Source organism: Myxocyprinus asiaticus, chromosome 47 (assembly GCF_019703515.2).
Source record: "Myxocyprinus asiaticus isolate MX2 ecotype Aquarium Trade chromosome 47, UBuf_Myxa_2, whole genome shotgun sequence".
NCBI lineage: Eukaryota > Metazoa > Chordata > Actinopteri > Cypriniformes > Catostomidae > Myxocyprinus > Myxocyprinus asiaticus.
The window spans coordinates 13886108-13903326 of NC_059390.1; the positions used below are offsets into that span (position 1 = coordinate 13886108).

The 17219-nt window shown below is 36.5% G+C and overlaps 1 protein-coding gene and 1 pseudogene across 3 annotated transcripts; one reads left to right on the plus strand and one right to left on the minus strand.

The window, feature by feature from the left end:
- Positions 1–98: 98 nt before the first annotated feature.
- Positions 99–3576, plus strand: LOC127436926 (aldo-keto reductase family 1 member B1-like; annotated as a pseudogene).
- On the minus strand, positions 3502–17169 carry LOC127436921 (aldo-keto reductase family 1 member B1-like). Of its 3 annotated transcripts, none has more exons than XM_051691445.1 (10): positions 16989–17169; positions 13188–13355; positions 12952–13068; positions 12553–12630; positions 12245–12367; positions 11025–11131; positions 10806–10887; positions 10646–10729; positions 6116–6198; positions 3502–5933 (listed from the first exon to the last, which is right to left on the minus strand). In XM_051691445.1, coding segments are annotated over exons 1-10 (909 nt in total). In that variant the 5' UTR covers positions 17055–17169; the 3' UTR covers positions 3502–5932. The 3 variants fall into 3 exon arrangements, with proteins under 3 accessions (XP_051547405.1, XP_051547404.1, XP_051547406.1); XM_051691444.1 differs by having other exon boundaries at positions 3505–5781; XM_051691446.1 differs by lacking the exon at positions 16989–17169 and adding an exon at positions 15150–15732 and having other exon boundaries at positions 3509–5781.
- Positions 17170–17219: the final 50 nt, after the last annotated feature.

Sequence of the window (17219 nt, forward strand, 5' to 3'; positions counted from 1 at the left end):
ATATATATATATATATATATTTTTTTTTTTTTTTTTTTTTTTTTGCAGCTTTCTTTATGTGCTTGTTTATTTTATATTTTATTAGACTGACTCTGCTATAGATCCCCTATACTGCTTCTAAATTCAAAATAAAAGCATTAAAGCACAAAAAAAAAAGAAAAAGCTAGCAAACTAAAATGAATACAGTTTGTGTTATTTATGTAATCTGAACATGTTTTAATGTTTTGTGTGTTTGTCTTTGCATGTAGGATATTTATTATTTATTAAGAGTTCTGCTCGCTATGTTATATAGGCTATATTATGTGTGCTAATGTTTATACTTAAAGACAAACGCAAATGCAATAAATTATTTTTTGTTTGTATACTGTAATTGGTATTATATATTATTATTACTATTTATTTTTTTATTTAAACAAAATTTTTTGGCGTGCACAGAGGCTAAATTGATTAATTAGATATAAGATAGTTATTTTTAAATAGGAACAAAATATTCTCATATAAAATCTATCTGCAAGCATGTCTGTTGATGAAAGGAATGTAAGGATTGAGGAAATTCTCTCCAGACCTGACCAATCAAATTCAGATGCGCCCTCACGTAATTAAAACCATCAGCGGACAGTGCTGCAGAGAGAGACAGACGACTGTTGAAGTGTTAACAAGTGCACTTTATATTATATCTACTAAGTGCTCTATTTTAAAAATTCATTATGACATCTGTAACTCTCTATAATGGTGCTAAAATGCCCATTGTTGGACTGGGTACATGGAGGGTAAGAATTACCTTTTTGCTGCTTTACCACAGTACAATTTCAGTTTGGATGGTTTGAAATATTGTGAATGTTTTATGCTGTTGCTTTTACTGTTGTTTTAACATAAATATATAAACTAGATCTAGAATGTAGAAGTCTCTCAAAATTGTTTTTATTCATTTTAAATCCTTTTATATTCATTTTAATAATAATTTTAGAGACTTCATAAATTTAAGTGAATTAAAAAATACAAGGAATGTTTTTTTGAACCTCCAATAGTCTGAGCCAGGCCAGGTTACAGGCTGTAAAGGCAGCCATCCTGGCAGGCTACCGCCACATTGATGGGGCCCATATGAAAATGAGAATGAGGTTGGGGCCAGTATAAATGCAATGATCAACCAAGGGGTGGTGAAGAGAGAAGACCTTTTCATAGTCAACAAGGTAGATGCACATTTTAATTTGTTTCTGTGGCACATGACAGGAGATATGGTCTCACAAGGCCAGTCATGTGCTGAGGAATTTCATGCAGCATCAAGCCAATTCACTGATCTTGCATGGTTATATATTCGTATAATGTGTATTGTTGTGTGTGATAATCTGCTGTTACGCTATGCCCTAATTGAGTATGTACTGCAATGCAACTCATGGTTAGAAATTAGAATTACGATTTTTAAACATTATAGAAAATTAGAAATGGATAAGTTTACCACAAAACTAATACATTATTTGTAGAACTGTCAGAGAAGTTTGACTTTATACAAATGTACAACTAAATCCTGCATCTTTTGAAGCTGTGTTGCACTTACCATGAGAAACACTTGGTAAGGGGGACATGTGAAAAGACCCAAAATGACCTTAAACTGGACTATGTGGATCTGTACATTATGCACTTTCCTATGGGCATTAAGGTAGGACTAATTCAGAATTGCTTATATTTAATTCATGTAATATTAAATAATGTCAGCAAGAACAATTAAAAAAAGTTAACATTTATTGACAATGTGCATGTTAACTGGCAGCCTGGAAAATAGTTTTTCCCATTTGATAAGGACGGCCATGTTTTTCCGGACAACAGCATCTTTCTGGAAACATGGGAGGTATATAACCATCTAGAATCAAAACAATTAATTACAATTAATCTTAGGTCCCTGCAACTCAGAATTACCTTGAAGTTATATTTTGCTCACAAAGGCAATGGAGGAGTTAGTGGATGCTGGGTTGGTCAAGGCCATTGGTATCTCCAACTTCAACCAGGATCAGATTGAAGCAATCCTGAATATACCTGGACTCAAGTACAAACCTGCATATAATCAGGTATTGTGTTGCTCTCAGTAAGTCTAAAGAATGGAAAACAGTTGGATTAAGAATTTGCTGTCCGTTGGAACCAAAATCTTTTCTTTCTGCTGACACCAATATTTATTTTTCATCCCCAGATTGAGTGCCACCCCTACCTGACTCAGGAGAAGCTGATTAACTACTGTCAGTGTAAAGGCATTACAGTTACTGCATACAGTCCTCTGGGTTTCCCAACCAGACCATGGGAGCTTCCCCCGTAATAAAAAACAAACAAACAAAAACAGACCAGCCAAACAAAATAGTTTTTTATATATATATATATATATATATATATACATGATCTGCTCAGGGTGAGTAGAGCAAGAAAGATTGGACAATCTATATAATTTTTGGCACATGAAAATATAAATGGGTTGACATGAAATGCTTTCGAAAGGTTGACGTCCTGTAGTGTGGCATGCTGTACATTTCTACATTATTTTATCATTATTATGCATGCATATTATGCATCTAATATTAATTGAGAGACTTCATGGAATATTTGTACTTTTATAAATTAATTTGTCACACCACATGACCATTTAAAATGAATTATTAATGGCAAAAAGTTGATTAAAATGTTTTATATATAAAATTAAAGATGGGAATACTTAATCAGCCTACATATTAATGCAGGGCTGCACCAGATGAGCCATCTCTGTGGAAGAGCCAAAGATCAAGGCCATTGCAGGGTACAACCACAGCACAGGTAGGTATAAACTGGCATGTTGCAAGTTTTTTTATTACTTTAAGTTAATTTATTGTATCTGTGCCTCACTAACAAACAGATGAGATTTACAAAGGCAACCTTTAAGAAATTTTTACAGCAGTTGTCTTATTTCAAAACATTTCCATTACATACTTTATGGATCACAAAGGTTGTTCTTTGTCATATGATATGCTAGGCATGGAACTTTCTTTCCAGGTCCTAATCTGCTTCCACATGCAGAGAAATGTTGTGGTCATTCCCAAATCAATAAACCCTGCCAGAATCAAAGACAATTTCCAGGTATTCCTTTTTTTTTTTATTATACCATGCCCATACATATGTTTTCTACATGTTACACCAGTACTGATTAAACAGATAATAACACATATACTTATCAGTGTAATATTTCTGTTATTCAGTCTGTATAAGCATGTATATGTCTATACATGTGGTTCTTTTATTGCTGCAGGTGTTTGATTTTGAGATGAATAAAAAGGAGATGAACACTATGAGTTTTAGCAGAAACTGGAGGGCTTTTATGTTGGAATGGTGAGTGGTTATGCAGATTAATGTAGACTTTGTATCAATTTGTGTAGTATTTAGGTCCTGGAAACATCAACTAATGGCCTACTTTGCTCTTTTGTTGCAGGGCTTCCAATCATAAGGATTATCCATTGAATGCAGAATACTAAAGCCTTAGTGAACAGCATTTCCTTACATCCCAACTGCAGTGTGATTACAACAACTCCTGAATTTCCCCTTGAGGGTCAACCATCTATCTGTCTATGAAGGCAGATATGGCAAGAGAGTGATAACTGATAAACCACATTATCTGCATTTATTCAACTGAGCCATTGTAGGGTAAAAACTTGTATAAATGTTGAGTAAATTTCAAATAAGTTGAAGACAAAGCAGAAAGCTGTTTGAGGCAGAGGAGTTTATTTCAGTTACATCAGACAATACTCTAAACAATAGCTGCTCTTACAAATAAACTGGAAGTGCTTTTATATCATTATTAAAATAAGGACTGTGTCAACAAATATTAAAATTATATTCTCTAAACAAATTCATAACTTGATAAAGCATGTACCTTTTCATGTTATTTGACCAACTGGGCAAAATGAGGAATTGTTTTTGTTTTTCAGGTGCAAGACATTTAAGGTTTCCATGTGTACACCAAATTGTGTAACTGCAACAGCTATCCATTTTTATTAATACTAACAAATAAGACTTCCATATTGTGCATTCAGCATTTTGTCATGTTGCAGCCTTATGCTAAAAAAAATCATTTATTTTTTTTCAATCTTAATTCTACATGCCAGTCCATACCCCATAACAAAGAAAAAAAAAACTGATTTTTGATAACTCTACAAATTTATTAAAAAGTAAAAACTGAAATATCACATTGACAAAAGTTCAGACCCTTAACTCAGTACTTAGTTGAAGCACTTTCTCTGCAGATCCTCACAAGCTCTGTCAGGTTGGATGGGGACCGTCGGTGGACAGACATTTTCAGGTCTCTCCAGAGATGTTCGATTGGGTTCAAGTCCGGGCTCTGGCTGGGCCATTCAAGGACATTCACAGAGTTGTCCCTAAGCCACTCTTGCGTTGTCTTAGCTGTGTGCTTAGAGTCATTGTCCTGTTGGAAGGTGAACCTTCGGCCCAGTCGGAGGTCCTGAGCACTCTGGAGCAGGTTTTCACTTAGGATATTTCTGTATTTTCTGCTCTCAGCTTTCCTTCAACTCTGACCAGTCCCCGCCACTGAAAAACACCCCCACAGCATGATGCTACCACCACCATGATTCAACGCTGGGATGGTATTGCGCAGGTGAAGAGTGGTGCCTGGTTTCCTCCAGACATGACGCTTGGAATTGAGGCCAAACAGTTCAATCTTCGTTTCATCAACCAGATAATTTTGTTTCTCACAGTCCGAGTGTCTATTATGTGTCTTGCACTGAGGAGAGGCTTCCGTCTGGCCACTCTGCCATAAAGCCCAGATCTGTGGAGTGTTGCAGTGATAGTTGTCCTTCTGCATGTTTCTCCCATCTCCACACATGATCTCTGGAGCGCAACCAGAGTGACCATTGGGTTCTTGGTCACCTCTCTTACCAAGGCCCTTCTCCCCCGATTGCTCAGTTTGGCAGGCCGGCCAGCTCTAGGAAGAGTCCTGGTTGTTCCAAACTTCTTCCATTTAAGAATTATGGAGGCCACTGTGCTCTTGGGAACCTTCAATGCAGCCAAATTATTACTTTTTTGCCTTCCCCAGATCTGTGCCTCGACACAATCCTGTCTCTGACCTCTGCAGGCAGTTCCTTTGACCTCATTGCTTGGTTTTTGCTCTGATATGTATTTTCAGCTGTGAGACCTTATATAGACAGGTGTATGCCTTTCCAAATCATGTCCATCAATTGAATTTGCCACAGGTGGTCTCCAATCAAAGTGTAGAAACATCTCAAAGATAATCCAGAGAAATGGGATGAACTTGAGCTGAATTTCAAGTGTCATAGCAAAGGGTCTGAATACTTATTTCAATGAGTTATTTCAGTTTGTTCTTTTTAATACATTTGCAAAATTATCAAAAATCTGTTTTTTGCTTTGTCATTATGGGGTATGGAGTAGATTGATGTGGAAAAAATTAATAATTTAAAGCATTTTAGCATAACCAAATGTGAAAAAATGAAGGGGTCTGAATACTTTGTGAATGCACTGTATCTGAGGTTGGTGGAAAAAGAGCATTCATTTGGCAAAGGTATAGCTGTTGCTATAACAAGACTTGCTTTAAATTTCAAAAATTCAAAGCACAACAATGATGAACTGTAAGCTTTACAATTTTCTCAGAAACTGTTTTGCAAGAACACAACTTTTCACATTAATCATCTGCCAGGACAATTCCAGGAACAGAGTAATTAATTTTCACGAGACAGCATGTTTTGAGATGTCATCTTTTAATACTCCGCATTAAATGGGTAGTCTCTGTGCTTCACACCCCTGTGATAACAGATGAGGAGGGAATCACACATTAAGAAATGAAGCTGCTATAATACAATGCAGAGCGAGTCTGTTTCACACAGCTTGCTTTAGCAGCGAAATGGTAGAATTGCACACTGACAGCATTTGTGCTGCGTAATCAAACTGTGGTTCTATAGAGAAAAAGAACATGATTTCTGGGTTACTACTACATTGAGTATTTCATCAGTTGAGGGCTATTGAGATCAATTACAAACTTTTGCAAATTATTGTGAAATCTGATTTAAATGAAGATCACCACATTTACATCCAAAAGCTTTGTAATCAACATGAAATGGAACCCAAACATACTCACCAATGCATTGGACAAACCCTGAAGTTCCTGTTGAAACCCAAAATGGTCTTAATCTCCTCATCATTCAGTTCAAAATCAAACACCTGTGGAGAAATATTAAATGACAATTTAACATCTTTGTCCTTGTTCTTATGCTCGAAGGCGTCACTATCATTCAGAGGCCTTACAGATAATATGGCATTAAAACTGACCCTATTAATGATGCTAATAATAACTCAGTGCTAATGTGCCAAAACACCAATGATTTATTTATTGCTAAATCATATCCTAAAGTACAATTTAACTAAATTGCTGCTGGCTCGGCATCCTATTGTCTGTCGTTGTGATAATGACGTGCTGTTTAATGCTGTGACTTTTTTTTTCCCTCTAAACATTTCTACTTTATTCTTGCAATATACTACGCTATTCTCATAATGATACGACTTTATTCTCTTAATTTTGACTTTATTCTCAAAATATTATGACTTTAATCTCATAATACCATGACTTTATTCTTGAAAGTTTGTGACTTTATTCTAATAAAAGGAATGCTATGAGATTAGTCTCAAAACATTACGACATTATTCTTGTAACACTATGACTTGATTCTCAAAATATTCAGATTTTATTCTCGAAATCTTAGATTTTTTTTTTTATGTGGCACTACAATGCCATTGTAATTTCCTTATGGAAGCCCATTTCCGCCACATGAACAAATTGTGTTTGGTGAGTCACAATTTTGAGATAAATCAAAAATATGAAGATACTAGTCAAAATTATGATAAAAAGTCAAAATTATAAGATGCTTAAAACTATGAGATGCTAAGTCATAATTATAATATGCTTAAAATTATGAGATGATAAATCAAAATTATGAGATAAAAATTCAACATTGAGATAAAATTTAAAAATTATGATAAAAAAGCCAAAATTGAGAAACTTAATCAGAAATATTAGATGCTAAGTCATAATTATAAGATAAAAAGTAAAAATTTAAATAAGTCAAAATTATGATACAGAGTCAAAATTCTGAGATAAAGTCCAAATTGAGATGCCAATTCATAATTATAAGATATTTAATTAATTATGAGATGTTATATAATTATGAGATTAAGAACTCAAAATTATAAAGTATTCTAAATTATGATACTAAGTGACAATTATTAGACAACCAAATCTAAATTTAGATAAAGTCAAAATGATGAGATAAAATGTCTAAATTATTAGATACAAAGTTAATATTATGGTGATACTAAATCAAAATTATAAGATGCTAAATCATAATTATAAGATGCTTAATTATACTGAATCAAAATTGAGATGTTAAGTCATTATGGGATTAAAGTCAAATTAAAAAAATTCACAGTTCTCAATAGATGAATTGTTTTCGAAAGTTTTTGCTAGAATATTTGCAATTTCTTGTTTTGAAGTCAAGAGTATGCCGTGCTGTTTGATGTGTTGTATTTGAGAACTGTTGTTTTCTCCCTTCATTTTCCGTATCAGGTTCCATATTTTGTATGATGGAGTACTTGTCATGCTGGAAACTAATCTTCTCCACCTTTCCTTTTTTACTTCATTTATAATTCTTCTTGCTCGTGCTCTACTCATCTTGAGTTTGATACGATTTTCAGTTGATTGATGTCTGAAGAACAGTCTTTCAGTTTTTTTCTCTCTTTTATAACTTCCTTACATGTATCATCAAACCATGGAAGTGGTCTATGTTTTATATTTAAAGATGTTCTTGGGACTGTATCATTAGCTATAGATATGAGCGTTTCAGTGAAATTCTGCTTAGCATCTGGGCTGTCTTCTGGAAACCGTGTCAGTTCCTCATGACAAAGGGTTTGAAATTGATACCAATTTGCTTTTTTAATTTGCCATCTTTGTACATTTGTTTCTTCCTCTCTGCCTTTGATGGTTACAATGATTGGGAAATGGTCACTTCCACAGAGGTCATGCCAAACCTTCCATAATAGGTCTAAAAATAATTCAGGCTGACAAATTGTTAGGTCAGTTGCAGAGTACGTTCCATGTCCTGGATGTAAATAGGTATTCAATCCATTATTTAAAAGACATAAGGTGTGGTTATCTATAAAATCTTCAGTCTTCTTTCCTTTTGTGTTACAGTGATTACTGCCCCACAAAGTGTTATCACTATTAAAATCTCCCATGAGAATAAAAGGAGATGGGAGCTGAGCGATAAGGTGATCTAGGTCCATGTGTGTCAAGTTAAAATTTGGAGGAATGTAGATAGAGACGACTGTAATGGTTTTCTGCAAAGTCAGGCGTACTGCTGTTGCCTGTAGGTTGCTATTAATATTTATATGACTATGGAACACATCTTTTCTTATTAAAATGGTTGTACCACTGGAAGCCCGCTTGTCACTGGGACTGAAAGTGTTAAAACTTGTAACATTTTTAAAAGAGAGAGTACCGTCTGGTGGTAATTGTGTTTCTTGAAGACATATGGCTAGAGGGTTAATAATTGCAGTTAGATGCTGCAGCTCCATAAAATTTGCACGGATACCACGACAGTTCCATTGGATGGTATAATTTTCCCATTACCTATTAGGGAGAATAGGGACAGTTTTCTTGGTTCTGCCTATAGGGGATGGACTTCTACTATGGTGTTCATTCTCTTTCATTTCCACATCTTTTGTTTGTTTTGTCTTTGAGGCTTCATCTTGGGACACTTTTGATTGTGAAGAACTTGCCTTACCGTTGTTTTTATTTGCCTTTTGGTTTCCTATTATTGAGCTCTGACTGGAGTGAATGTCATTTAGAAGAGTTTCGCTCTGGGTTCCTGTGTTCTTCATCTTTGGGGGAATATTACTATGGTTAATGGTTTGGGGTTTGTCTTTATGCATCCAGGTGATATCTGTCTGGCAGTCTATTGTTCTCACAGCTTTTTTTGCAACAGAGGCGAAGGTTTTATTCAGCGTAAAAACAGGGACGACATCCACCATTTTCTTTGCTTCGAGGTAACTGATTATCTTAGTACACCTGATCTTCTGTATTTCCTTTTCTTTATTCCACATGGGATACTGTTTTGATGCAGCTGAATGGTCACCTGAGCAATTACAACATTTTGATGGTTTTTCACAGCTCCCTTTGTCGTGGCCTACCTCCCCACAGTTACAACAGGTATGTTTGTTGTTGCAGCCATTAGATCCATGGCCGTACTTTTGACAGTTGAAACACCGCAGAGGGTTGGGTACAAATAAGTCCACTGGAACACTTAAGAATCCAATTCGAAGTTTATCTGGGATTAGAGGTTTATTAAAGGTGAAGATGTACGACCCAGTTTTAATCGTTCACTCTTCTCTCTTGATTATTATTCTTTTGACATTCATTACTCCTTGGGTCTTGAGCTCCTGCATTATTTCTTCTTCATCGACATCATCCAACTCTCTAGTTCGGATTACTCCTTTACTGTAGTTCAAAGTTGGATGAGATGTCTTTATTTGAACTCCAGCTAACATGCTGGCATGTAGTAGATTTTCAGTATTGGCCTTTTTACTGAATTCCACAAGAATCTGTCCAGATCGTAGTTTTTTCACTTCCTTTACTGTTCCCGCTATTCCTGCAATACCTTTTTGTATAGCGAAAGGGGAAAGCTTGATGATTGGAAAATCTGGAGCAGCAGCTTCAATGATGATGAACTTTGGCCAGTCATAATTACTCGGCACAAGATCACGTCTATTTTCTGAGGTATTGTCGGTATCCAGGTCCAAAAAACGTTTTTTTGAGGTGTGTTTTGTAGCCATGTTTTGGCTTTTTATTTTCATCATCTCTGCTCCCCACCCACCTTGGAGCCCAAAAGTAAGGGATGCACAGCGCTGCGGATCTCCAGCAGATTATGCATCAGGGATACAGGGATGATATACTCAACAATTTGCTCAATTTACTTGACTGACCCTTAGCCAATGCCTACTGGGAATCTGAGAGATATTTGATGTTCAGCTATCACAGAGTATTCCCAGGGCATGTCTTGTAGCATGTTGAAATAGTGGAAGCTGCAGCAAACCACATTTCTCTGGGACCAGGATCTCTTTCTCCAATCTTGACATTCTCAACTCATGGCAAACGAGTCGTCCTTTTCCTTATTTCTTATGACGGAAATGGGATAATAAGGATCTATTTTACTCCAGGTCTTCACAGACTGATTGAGAAAACGTTTTGCTGTAACCCTAGCGGGGGGGCTTGAGGGTTGTTCTCTCTTGCCCAAGGAGACGACCCTAGCGCTATGGAGGGAAGGAGCGTGCCACTGTTCCTTTCACGGGCTACCATCATAAAGATGGGTCCCAAGCCGTACCCGTTAATGAGATGTTAATTCATAGTTTTGAGACACTAAATCAAAATTATGAGATGCTTTGTTTACACATTGTTTCACTTGGAAATACTGTGCATCACATTATAAAACTTAAGAGTACTGTATTACAAATGCTGTTTCATGTTGTCTTTAAGAGAATAAAATTTGATTGACTATTGGCCACATTTGTAAAAATCCTACATAAATGTCTTCTGCATGTATCGCAGAGATTAACTTACTTGAAAGTTCTCTTGAATACGCTGAGGTGTAACAGACTTTGGGATTGCTATCACATTTCTCTGAATGTGGAAGCGGATGAGGACCTGTACATGGTGAAAAATAGATATGTCATGTTTTAAGTCAATAATAAGCTCTGAATTAACTAGGTAGTTTTGTTACCTGGGCAGTGGTCTTTTTGTGTTTCTCTGCTACTGTTCTGATGTGTGGGTCATCAAGTAGTGAGGGATCTTCAGGTTTAGCCCTAAGTTTGAAAGGTAAATGTCATTCATTTAAACTTTATAAGGTCATCAACTGCATCTTTAACCTACACAACAATTAAATATCATATTCTACAATCCAGTGCAACTCATACTTCAACACATGGGCAAGGCTGCCTACCATGGTCTGTCTGGAGAACCCAGAGGACTGTATGCAGTAACTGTAATGTCTTTGGACTGACAGTAGCTAATCAGCTTCTCCTGAGTCAGGTAGGGGTGACATTCAATCTGAAAAGGTAGGGAAAAAATTCAAATGGTAACAGTCAGGAAAGAAGGAACAATGGAAGAAATGGAAACATGATGTAATTAGTTTATCATGGGATATGGGACATTATGGGATAAAAGTGAGCTCACTTTAAAAGGAAGATCATCCAAAAATTAAATATGTACTGTATATGACTTTCTTCTGCAGAACACAAAGATTTTTAGAAGAATTAGAAGAATCTCAGCTCTGTAGGCCCATACAATGCAAGTGAATAGTGACCAAAATTTTGAAGGTCCAAAAAGCACATAAAGGCAGCATAAAAGAAATCCATAAGCCTCCAGTGGTTAAATCAGTGTTTTCTGAAACAGTGTAATCAGTTCTGGCTGAGAACAGGCATAAATATTTCTCCTATTTTACTATAAATCTTGACATCAGCCTTGATTACACTTCCTAGTGCAAACTAGCGCTCTGCACGTGTATCAAGCACTAGGAAGTGTAATCGAGCTTGAAATCATGATTGTGCCTAGAGACTGCAATGGCAAGATGTACAGTGAAAAAGTGAGTTATATTGTAGTCTGCTCTCACCAAAAACCTATTAGAAAGCTTCTGAAGACATGGATTTAACCACTGGAGTCTTATGCATTACTTTTATGCTGCCTTTACGTGCTTTTTGGAGCTTCAAAGCTTTGGTCACCATTCACTAGCATTGTATGGAACTACAGAGCTGAAATATTCTTCTAAAAATCTTGTGTTCTGCAGAAGAAAGTCATACACATCTGGGATGGTATGGGGGTGAGTAAATTAAGAGAGAATTTTCATTTATTGGGTGAACTACTCTAAATACAAGAACAAAAAAGACATTATTCCCTGTTCTCAAGTATTAAATCCTCCCCCAAAGTAAACACTTTGCCTGCAGCCTGCAATGCAGACAGTGTCCTAATGATTTTTCAAGACCATAATCAGACAACAACAGTGCCTGACCTTGACAAATAGCATGGAATTAAAGTAGCAACTGCATTACACAGTTGCTGGAGGCGAAATGCTGTTCATTAGATAAATGTTCATCTTTCTCTGAAAATTCAGATGAGTCAGATGAAACAACACAGATTCCCTTTTAAAGAGTATAAGGTACTGACCTGATTGTTAGCTGGTTTGTACTTGAGTCCTGGTTTATTCAGGATTGCTTCAATTTGTTCTCGATTAAAGTTGGAGATACCAATGGCCTTAACCAACCCAGCATCCACCAACTCCTCCATGGCCTACGGCACAAACATTACATGATGGCTAATTTTAACACCTTCAAAAATGAGCAGCCAATGCGAGCTGGAATTATTATAATGAGTACAATAATATGTAAAAGATCAATACAGTTCAACTGAATGCTCGTCTATGTTAAGAATAATCAAATTAAATGTTCTAGTCCTTCTTGTTGATGTCATCCTACCTCCCAGGTGTCCAAGAAATCGGTGTCATCGCTGATGGTTAATCCTTCGCTGTCCAACGGGAACAACTCTGACCCAGCCTGAAAAGCAACAATGGCATCCAAAAATACTCTTTTCTGAAAGAGCACAGGCGTTTCAGTCTGATCTTAGCCTTACGCCAAATCATCCCACTCTTTGCTTTCATTATGATGACCAACACTGAATGCAAACTATGAATGAGAGATGGACAAGACTTTAGAAAAGTGGTTTCATAGGGATTTTGGGAAGTTACACATCCATTAGTTAAGGGGTCTACTTATTAATGGAGCCAGTGCCTAAAAACAAGTCTTATATACTGTAAGTGTATCACTCCAAAAATTGCTTCCGACACCATCAACATTTCTCAAAGTAATAAAGTGCACCTTAAAGCCCATTGGCCAGTGAACCAGGTAAAGGTCCAGGTAATCCAACTTAAGGTCACTTAAAGTCTTCAGACAAGCACACTTCACCAGAGACTTGTCGTGAAAGGTGCACCAGAGCTGTGAATAAACATGGAATTATATTGTTTTATTTCTCATAAAGCAACCGTCTTTATTCATTTTAACAAATTTACTGACATTTTTAAATAAATGGTGTTTAATGCTGCTAGCTGATATACCTTGCTGACCACAAACAGCTCCGCTCTCTTTACAACACCATCGTTAATCATGGCCTGAATTCCCTCTCCGACCTCTGTTTCATTCTGGTACACAAAGGCCCCATCAATGTGTCTATACCCTGCAGCAATGGCTGCTTTGACAGCCTCTGCCACTTTACCTGGAGGAGACTAAGAAAAACAGCAGATAAGAGATCCCATCGATAAAACTACATTTTTATTATGAGAGATGTTAGCCATCCTGGAGATCTCAAAAACAGATGGAAAATAGGCCCACTGATAGGTAAGCCCACGCTGCGCACAAGGATATTTACATATTGCGACATACATACTATAGCAAAATACAGTGGATACTGTATCCACCTTATTTTGCAACGTGGAAGCAAGCAGCCAAATGTGAGGAAGTCCCGCTGGCATTGACAGCAGTGTAAATAACTAAAAGGTTATAATAACAGAGTTAGTGATCTGGGCTTATAAACTATCAAACAACCACAGGATGTACAGCAGAATGATGTGCCAATGTCGGATCATTTTCTAACGTCAGCATTTATCGTAAAAGAGTAAGTAAATCTGTGTTGTTGTATTGAAGAGACTAATATAATAAAATCTGCTTCTTTCTTGACCGAGATAGACTTCATCGTCACTTTCTTGTCTCCATGTAAACTTCTGTTCATATGTACCTGCATAACCTCCGATGATGCCTTTATTTATTTATTTCCAAAGGCAATGTTTCATAAGCCATGCTGAATGTGAGATCTGCATGTCTGTTTACTATACACTGCTAAGAAAGAAAGAATGCTCTCTGACAAGACCGGAGAGTAAAAGACGTTATTATTTTGCCAAGATAAAACAAGATGAAGTTTTGGTGCAAAGAAAGTTGAAGCAGCATTTTCCCGGCATCTTTCTTCTCTCTACTGGTTGTGTAAAATTTGTGGAGGACTGTCCCTGTCAGCGCCTGATTTCATTCATTCTGCCTGTGCAACAGTGTGTGATTAAACGATGGCAAAATGCGATAAACGGTAAAACTATATGCGTTCAAAACAAATGAGTTTATGAAAATTTTAATTAATGATAATAATGTGTCAACATTTATTGCCAGCCTGTAATATAATGCAGCATAATATAGTATTTTTGTATAGCTAAAATAGCTTGAAGTGGCTTATACCGGAAGTGATCCATATTCAAGGTTGATAATGGCGGCGCCCTAGTTTGGCTGAAAAATAAGGTGGATCCTGTACATCGCCATATCGCCCAGCCCAAAAATATATATATTTCATTTGAAGACATCTTATAAAAAGATATATTCCCTGGTGGTATTTAACCCCACATAAGCATGTGACGGTATCAAATTTTCACGTCACGATAATTGCTGAAGCTTTTATCACGGTATACGGTATTTATTTAAATTACAAAAACGGGTTGAAAGATAAACTAACTTTATTGTTGTTCTCTTACTAACAAGTTTAATTACTTTTTCAATACCAAACTGGCCTTTAAATTAACAGATAACAAAGAATATTAAAAAGAACCCTGAACGTTTAAAAAAAACCCTACTCTCTACATCATAGATACATAGCCAAATACAATTTAGTTTACGTCTTAATATTTAAATGGTCATCCTGCCACGGGGCCACTGATCATTACAGACCTTGTTTTGTTGAGGCTAATGTTAAAGTAAGGCTAGACTAATTTTATCTTTTTTTCCCTTTCTGGATAGCAAGCCAGTTGCTAACATATAGCTAGGCGCTAGCTACAACTTTAATAACCGCAAGTTCACTCTCCAACTGCCAACTTGAAATTAATACTGAAATCATCATTGTGCCACATTGCCATTATTGTTACAACGAGACGCAAACGTTACTGTGTTTTATCGGACTACTCTTCGGCCACTTGAAATCTCTTAGAGTGATATCTCTCAGTTTTCAAAAACAGTTTGGAAAAACGAGCAGAACTGTCACAACTTACCTTTATCTTGCTGAACTGAACAGAATAATTGTCACACAAATGAGCGATTATTTTGGAGGTGTTCCCTTGTTTCGCTGCCACTTTTCTGCTGCATGTTTCACACAAAGGGAAATCATCAATCCTTCTGCATTTTTATGGAACCCAAAATACTTCCACTCTACCGACTTAATCCTATTAGAATGCAGATAAAGGGTCGGCAGCGTTCCTCCTTCAGCCATGCTTCTAGTCCACGCTGGTTTGTTTACATCAGAGTGCGCATGTGTCAGTTGTGCCGCACACACGCAGTATTGTAAACCTTGATTCTTTGATGGAATAAAAACTACTGTGCGATCCGAAAAATCTAAACAATTTGGACAAAAGGTTATCTAGAATTATTTACAGTATTTTGAAGTGCCCACGATAACAATAGTGTGCATGTTAATTACCGTGATATACAGTAACCAAATACAGTCACATGCCTAACTCCAAATATGCATAATGACATTTTTAGGACACTTAAAGGGATAGTTTAAATGTTTAACTCTTTCATCATTTACTCACCCTCACGCCATCCCAGATGTTTGTCTTTCTTCTCCAGAACAAAAACGGAAATTTCTAGAACAATATCTCAGCTCTGTAGGTCTATACAGTGCAAGTAAATGGTGGCCAGAACTTTGAAGCTCAAAAAAGCACATGAAGGCAGCATAGAAGTAATCCATAAATCTCAGGTGTTTTAATCCATGTCTTCTGAAGCAATCCAATCGATTTTTGGAAGAAAACAGACCAAAATAACTCAATTTTCACTATAAATCCTTGGCGATCATGATTAATTAGACTTCTTAGCGCCAATTGGTGCTCTGCACATGCCACAAGCACTAGGAAGCTTGAAATTATGATCGTGCCTAGAGACTGCAATAGCAAGATGCACAGTTAAAAAGGAGTTACATTTTGGTCTGTTCTCACCCAAAACTGATTAGATCAATTCAGAAGACACGGATTTAACCACTGGAGTCTTATTGATTACTTTTATGCTGTCTTTATGTGCTTTTTGGGGCTTTAAAATTTTGGTTACCATTCTCATGCATTGTATGGAACTACAGAGCTGAGACATTCTAAAATCTTAGTTTGTGTTCAGCAGAAGAAAGAAAAGTCATACATATCTGGGATGGCATGAGTAAATGATGAGATAATTTTTTATTTAAAAAATTAAGCACCACTTACCAACCAAATTCACACTATTGCAACACTCCCGTTCCCATTGTTTTCAGTGATAATTCTCATTACCATAACACTTAAGTCATTTTCTTTACTGCTGTTGTATGATTTTTTTTTTTTTTAAATCAGCAAAAATGAAAAGTAGTACCAATGGAGTATTACTATGATGTATTAATATTTCACAATTTCAATATGGTAATATATATATATTTTTTTTGTATAGAGTCCTTTGGTTTCTTTTCATGTCTGCTTTTTTCAGTCTAAATGCAAACACTGATTTTCTAAAGATTACTCAATGCAGTTAAATTGCCAGTGATACTTTATTATTAATGTCAGTGCTTTCATATCATTAAACTACCAAAATTGTGCAAACATTAAAATGTTCAAAACCTGTTTTGCAACTTTTTCTCTCAACTACGCCACATGTGGCCGTTCATTTAGCAGTTTTGCAGCCACATAATTACGTTGCAAAGCCAAAATAATAATTCTGACAACATCTTTTTAATTCTATTTCACTTTTGCATGCTTTAAAACGTAACACTTTTTGTTTAAGCATGAACTGACCATGCAACGTGTCAACACCATACGTGCACTTATGTAATGCAACATGATCAGTCTTTTATAACTAAAGTAACCACACTATACCTTCCATGTGCCAAGACCGACGATGGGCATCTCTGCCCCGGTATTGAGCTTCACAGATGTTGCCATGGCGTAGGAGAGACTTATCTACAGAGAAACGTTCGACGCCAGCCGCCTGTTCACAGTGCAAGAGGTCGATGAGTTCACACTGCTGCCGCTGACCCTTAACATCAACTGCTCTGGTCTGAACGCGACTTAGTGCCAAGTACGGTGACATACGTGCCCATGACGTCA